The sequence below is a fragment of the Mirounga leonina genome, unplaced genomic scaffold (assembly GCF_011800145.1).
Source record: "Mirounga leonina isolate KUSES-001 unplaced genomic scaffold, KU_Mleo_1.0 Mir_173, whole genome shotgun sequence".
NCBI classification, from domain to species: domain Eukaryota; kingdom Metazoa; phylum Chordata; class Mammalia; order Carnivora; family Phocidae; genus Mirounga; species Mirounga leonina.
In genome coordinates this window covers 70,720,535-70,727,635 of record NW_023270447.1, presented here as the reverse complement: position 1 = coordinate 70,727,635, position 7,101 = coordinate 70,720,535, and the positions used below count along the sequence as shown (strand labels likewise).

The window sequence follows — 7,101 nt, the reverse complement described above, 5'->3', positions numbered from 1 at the left end:
GCAGTCGCTTAACCAACTGAGCCACCCAGGCGCCCTAATTCTTTTTTAAATGTTTGTTAGAATTCCCCTGGGAGGGCGCCTGGATGGCTCAGTCGTTAAGCGTCTGCCTTCGGCTCAGGTCATGATCCCAGGGTTCTGGGATTGAGTCCCACATCGGGCTCCCTGCTCGGCGGGAAGCCTGCTTCTCCCTCTCCCACTCCGCCTGCTTGTGTTCCTGCTCTCGCTATCTCTCTCTCTGTCAAATAAATAAATAAAAATCTTTAAAAAAAAAAAAAAGAATTCCCCTGGGAAGCCATCTGGCCCTGGGCTCTTATTTATTGGGAGATTTTTGATTACTGCTTCGATTTCCTTACTGGTTATGGGTCTGTTCAGGTTTTCTTCCTGGTTCAGTTTTGGTAGTTTATACATCTCTAGGAATGCATCTGTTTCTTCCAGATTGTCTAATTTGCTGGCATATAGTTGCTCATAATATGTTCTTATAATTGTATTTCTTTGGGTTGGTTGTGATCTCTCCTCTTCTTTCATGATTTTATTTATTTGTGTCCTTTCTCTTTTTCTTTTTGGTAAGTCTGGCCAGGGGTTTATCAATCTTATTAATTCTTTCAAAGAACCAGCTCCTAGTTTCGTTGATCTGTTCTACTGTTCTTTTGGTTTGTATTTCATTGATTTCTGCTCTGATCTTTATTATTTCTCTTCTCCTGCTGGGTTTAGGCTTTATTTCCTGTTCTTTCTCCAGCTCCTTTAGGTGTAGTGTTAGGTTGTGTATGTGAGACCTTTCTTGTTTCTTGAGAAAAGCTTGTATTGCTATATACTTTCCTCTTAGGACCGCCTTTGCTGCATCCCAAAGATTTTGAATAATTGTGTTTCCCTTTTCATTTGTTTCCATGAATTTTTTTTAATTCTTTTTAATGTTCTGGTTGAGCCATTCATTCTTTAGTAGGATGCTCTTTAGCCTCCATGTATTTGAGGTCTTTCCAACTTTCCTCTTGTGATTGAGTTCTAGTTTCAAAGCACTGTGGTCCTAAAATATGCAGGGAATAATCCCAGTCTTTTGGTACTGGTTGAGACCTGATTTTGTGACCCAGGATGTGATCTATTCTGGAGAATGTTCCATGTGCACTAGAGAAGAATGTATATTCTGTTGCTTTGGGATGGAATGTTCTGAATATATCTGTGAAGTCCATCTGGTCCATTGTGTCATTTAAAGCCTTTATTTCCTTGTTGATCTTTTGCTTAGATGATCTGTCCATTTCAGTGAGGGGGGGGTGTTAAAAGTCCCCTACTATTATTGTATTATGGTCGATGTGTTTCTTTGATTTTGTTATTAATTGGCTTATATAATTGGCTGCTCTCATGTTAGGGGCATAGATATTTAAAATTGTTAGATCTTCTTGTTGGATAGACCCTTTAAGTATGATGTAGTGTTCTTCCTTATCTCTTATTATAGTCTTTGGTTTAAAATCTAATTTGTCTGATGTAAGGATTGCCACCCAGCCTTCTTTTGATGTCCATTAGCATGGTAAATGATTTTCCACCTCTTACTTTAAATCTGGAGGTGTTTTTAGGTCTAAAATGAGTCTCTTGCAGACAGCATATCGATCGGTCTTGTTTTTTTATCCAATCTGATACCCTGTGTCTTTTGATTGGGGCATTTAGCCCATTTACATTCAGGGTAACTATTGAAAGATATGAATTTAGTGCCATTGTATTGCCTGTAAGGTGACTGTTACTGTATATTGTCTCTGTTCCTTTCTTGTCAATGTTACTTTTAGGCTCTTTCTTTGCTTGGAGGACCCTTTTCAGTGTTTCTTGTAGGGCTGGTTTGATGTTTGCAAACTCTTAGTTTTTGTTTGTCCTGGAAGCTTTTTATCTCTCCTTCTGTTTTCAATGACAGCCTAGCTGGATATAGTATTCTTGGCTGCATGTTTTTCTTGTTTAGTGCTCTGAATACATCATGCCAGTCCTTTCTGGCTTGCCAGGTCTCTGTGGATATGTCTGCTGCCAATCTAATGTTTCCACTGTTGTAGGTTACAGACCTCTTGTCCCGAGCTGCTTTTTAGGACTTTCTCTTTGTCTCTGAGACTCGTAACTTTTACTATTAGATGTCAGGGTGTTGACCTGTTTTTATTGATTTTGAGGCGGTTCTCTGTGCCTCCTGGATTTTGATGCTTGTTTCCTTTCCCAAATTAGGGAAATTCTCTGCTATAATTTGCTCCTGTATACCTTCTGCCCCCCTCTCTCTCTTCTTCTGGGATCACAATTATTCTGTTTTGCTTTATGGTATCACTTATGTCTCAAATTCTCCCTTCGTGATCCAGTAGTTGTTTAATCTCTCATTTTTTCAGCTTCTTTATTCTCCATCATTGGGTCTTTTATATCACTAATTCTCTCTTCTACCTAATTTATCCTAGCAGTTAGAGCCTCTGTTTTTGATTGCACCTCATTAATAGCCTTTTTGATTTCGACTTGGTTAGATTTTAGTTCTTTTATTCCTCCAGAAGGGGATTCTCTAGTATCTTCTATGCTTTTTTCAAGCCCAGCTAGTATCTTTATAATCGTCATTCTGAACTCTAGTTCCGATGTCTGTATTGATTAGGTCCTTGGCAGTCGGTACTGCCTGCCTCTTGTTCTTTTATTTGAGGTGAGTTTTTCCATCTTATCATTTTGTCCAGAGGAGAATAGATGAATGAGAGAACAAAATGCTAAAAGGGTAACAACGACCCCAGAAAAATATATACTTTCAGAAAGTGGTCGCTTTTCTGTTCATAGAATTGCTGCTATTCTTTTCTTTGATCTCCTGTTGAGTTTGTAGGTGTTCTGAATGATTTGATAACTGTCTAGCTGAATTCCTGGGACCAGACGAAATTTAGGTCTCCTACTCCTCCGCCATCTTGCTCCAGTTCCTGGGATAATGTTTTTCTGGCAGGGGTTCTGGGCCTTTCATTACTATTACCTATTACATAGACCCATCAAGCCTGTAACTTCTCCGTCTTTGGTCACCTCCACAAAAGACTCGGGGACAACTCTTTTTCTCTCTGATTACAGCTTTTTAGGTTCTGTCAGTTTTCTGTGTATTGTTTTTTTCTGTAGTTGTCTTATAAAACCTAAGACTGGTTTGGAGTTAAATAGAGCAGGCCATATCATCTGTTTTGACTTGAAGTTTAGGGAAAACGAATGTCCTGTATAATCCATCCCAAAATATTAAAGTTCTCTGTTTTGGTATTGGGGGCCTCAGTCCCAGCTAATAAGAAGTGTAACTTTATTACCAGATTTTCTGCTGTGTGTTCCATTTCTTCAAATATCTCTTTTGGGGATTTCAGTAGGTGTGAGATTTGGACATCCCTAGATTCTGTCATACCATCTGACAACACTCCAGCCTCACCAGTGTTTTTAATGTGTTCACATACCTGCCAGTCTAAATTTCAAAAAGAACAGAAAGAATATTTGACAGAACATAACTTTTAGGGAGCTTTGCAGCAGTCAGTGCCAAGTAGAAATTCAGGGAGACTAGGTTAAATGCTATGGAAGAGAGATTCTCATTTGTGTGACATTGATTTTTTTCTTTCTTTTTTTTTTTTCGGTCTTTATAGGTGGCTATGGTGACAGACTATGGAGCCTTCATCAAAATCCCAGGCTGTCGGAAGCAAGGTGGTAACCTGTCACTTGAAATTCAGCCCTTCTGTTCTACTGTTTTCTGTCACCCCACCACATCCTGATTATAGACTCTCTTTTTCAAACAGTAGTTTTGTTTTTGTCTTTAGTGTAGAGATAGGAATATAGATAAATGATGACAGTCCATGTTTTTGTAGGTCTTAACTCAGAAGAATGATGCTCTCTGAGTTGGGGGGTGGGCTGGGTGTAGCTATTTAGGTTCACTTCTGGAACCAGCTCTTGTCTAAATTTCACCTGTGACCCTAGGCAAGACACTTGACCTCTTTGGTCTTAGGATTTGAGATAGGGCAAGCTATTTCCTCTCTGAGGCTGATGTTGTGAATTTTCTAGTATACGGCACATGGAATGGGAATAGTGTTGTAACCAATACAAATATATTATATATATTATGCTTTAATTTTTCTTTTTAAAATTATAGGCATTTGTTGGACATTTCTTGAGAATTGCCTTAATATCTATAATCTTATTTGTTTCTTAAAATAATTGTCTTACATAGAAAAGACAAGTTCTACAGACTGGTGGCCTGCTCAGAGTGATTTAGCTAGGTAATGGCACAGCTAGGTCTAGAACCTGAGCCTCCTAATTCCTAGCCCAGTGAGTTTTTTACCATATCACAGTGCTAGTAGATCCAAAAACTCAACTTGCTAATTCCTCGTGCTATAATAAATTAAGGAATTATCGAAGATTTTAGTGTAAAAAAATTTAATTACAAGGATATTATTAGAAAAAACATAGAATGATATTTGACTTCATAAAAGTAAACAAATTTATTTCAAAAATCATAAGCAAAGTTAAGTTGTGAAAAAGAATTTGTAGGACACATGATAAAAGACTAATAAAAAAAGGGAATGTAGGAAAAGGGGCCAAGAATATGGAAAGAATTCATAGGAGAAAGAATAGCAGTTGATCGATAAACGTCTTAAAAGATGCTCATTCTCCAGATTGATTTAAAACTAACTTAAGGGGTGCCTGGGTGGCTCAGTTGGTTAGGCAGCTGACTCTTAGTTTTGGCTTGGGTCATGATCTCAGGATAATGGAATTGAGCCCTGTGTCCAGCTCCGTGCTCAGGGTGGAGCCTGCTTGGGATTCTCTCTCGCTCCCTCTGCCCCTCCCCCTTTGTGTGAGCTCTCTCTCTCACTCTCCCAAATAAATAAATCTTAAAAAAAAAAAAAAAGAACTACCTTAAATTGTGGCACATCTGTGCAATGAATACTACTTGGCAGTAAAGAAGAATGAGAATGAAGTATGGATGTACGCAACAATCTGGCTCAATCTTGGGCACCTGGATGGCTCAGTTGTTGAGTGTCTGCCTTCGGCTCAGGTCATGATCCCAGGGTCCTGAGATCGGGCCCCGCATTGGGCTCCCTGCTCAGTGGGCAGCCTGCTTCTCCCTTTCCCACTCCCCCTGCTTGTGTTCCCTCTCTCACTGTGTCTCTCTCTGTCAAATAAATAAAATCTTTAAAAAAAAAATCTGGCTCAATCTCCAGAGAATTATGTTGAGTGAAAAAGGTAATCCCAAAAGGTTGCATATCTTTTTTTTTTAAGATTTTATTTTATTTTATTTTTTAAAGATTTTATTTATTTATTTGACAGAGAAAGAGAGAGAGCGTTCACAAGCAGGGGGAGAGGCAGAGGAAGAGGGAGAAGCAGGCTCCCGGCTGAGCAGGGAGCCCTATGCGGGGCTCGATCCCAGGACCCTGGGATCATGACCTGAGCCAAAGGCAGCCGCTTAACCGACTGAGCCACCCAGGTGCCCCAAGACTTTATTTTTTGACAGAGAGAGACACAGCAAGAGAGGGAACACAAGCAGGGGAGTGGGGGAGGGAGAAGCAGGTTTCCCGTGAAGCAGGGAGCCCGACGTGGGGCTTGATCCCAGGACCCTGGGATTGTGACCTGAGCCGAAGGCAGACGCTTAACAACTGAGCCACCCAGGTGCCCCAGGGTTGCATATCTTATAATTCCTTTTGTGTAACATCCTTTTCTTTTTGGCAGTTTTATTGAGAAGTAATTCTTATACAGTGCATTTCACCCAAATGTACAATTCAGTGTTTTTGGTTGTGTTTTTTTTTATATTCACAGTTTTGCAGCCATCACTACAATCTAATGTGAGAACATTTTCATCACCCCCAAAGAGAAACTTTGTACCTATTAGCAGTCACTCCAAATTACCATCCTGCCTGCCCGAGTCTTAGGCAGCCACTAGTCTACCTTCTGTCTTTATTTGTTTGCCTTCTCTGGACATTTCTTATTAAGTGGAATCATACAACATGGGGTCTTTTGTGACCGGCTTCTTTCACTCAGCATGTTTTCTAGGATCTTCCATGCTGTGGCATGTGTCAGTACGGCAGTTGTTTATTGCCATTGCAGAATGTGGCATGCAATTAACCAGCTCTCCAATTCTCTGATTCTTGACACCAGCTGGATATCCTACAGTTCAGTTCAGTTCTGACACTAACTGCCGAGGTAGCACCCAACTCCGCAGACTTCAGGGCTGTGTTCCACAAGACTGCCCTCACTTCAGACGCCAGGTACAAGCATCGAGTCCCCAGGTTATCCACACTTCTGGCAGACTTGGCTACACATTTCAGTGTTCCCACACCATCCCCGACCCCAGTTTCGATAATTTTGCTAGAATAACTCAGAGAACACCAGAAATGCTATACTTACTATTACAGTTAAGAAACTAGGTAAAGGGTACCCAGGTTTTCTCTGCATATTTCTTGTGACTACATGTGAATCTAAAATTATCTCAAAATAGTTTTTAAAAGTGATTTAAAACACTCATAAGATTTTTGATATTAACAAATATTAAAGACATTGCTGTTACCCTGTATGTTAACTAACTGGAATTTAAATAAAAACTTAAAAAATTGCTATTAATGACCAATTTTGGAAATGGGTATTTCCAATAATAGTTTTACTTACTGTTGAGAGTATAAATTGTTATAGATTTTGGCAATGCCTATTCACATTTTTAATGTGCTTCCCCTTTAATCCAGCAGTCCTTTAGTGGATTTAGTTTGTAGCATAGACTTAGATAAATTATGTACATTTGTGCAGTGGACTATGCAGATGATAAGAAGCATGATACTTTGATGCTGGTGCCTTCTTCGTTTCACCAGAAAGGATCTGTGAAAAGTTTTAGTACAACTACCCCCACACTGATGAAAGCCTTTGTAAGATAGCACTGGTTCTAGGAAGCATTCTTATTTCAGAGATGGTAAAGTGAGGGCAGGAAAGTGCCTCTTAGAATTGATGAAATGGGTACGTCCCAATTTACTGAAATGGAAAGATGTCCAAGGTAACATGAAAAAGCATGTTGCAGCAGAGTTTGAAGAGCATGACCCTACCTGCCTACATTTAAAAAGATTTTTTTTAAGATTTTATTTATTTATTTATTTATTTATTTATTTATTTATTTATTTATTT

General features: G+C 39.3%; 1 protein-coding gene across 1 annotated transcript in view; it reads left to right on the top strand.

The window, feature by feature from the left end:
• ZCCHC17 (zinc finger CCHC-type containing 17) overlaps positions 1 to 7,101 on the top strand; it is a 64,423-nt gene that overhangs the window by 19,666 nt on the left and 37,656 nt on the right. Inside the window, exon 3 of the mRNA XM_035019253.1 lies at positions 3,591 to 3,648. Coding sequence (XP_034875144.1) covers positions 3,591 to 3,648 — 58 coding nt within the window. The remainder of the gene's footprint in view (positions 1 to 3,590; positions 3,649 to 7,101) is intronic.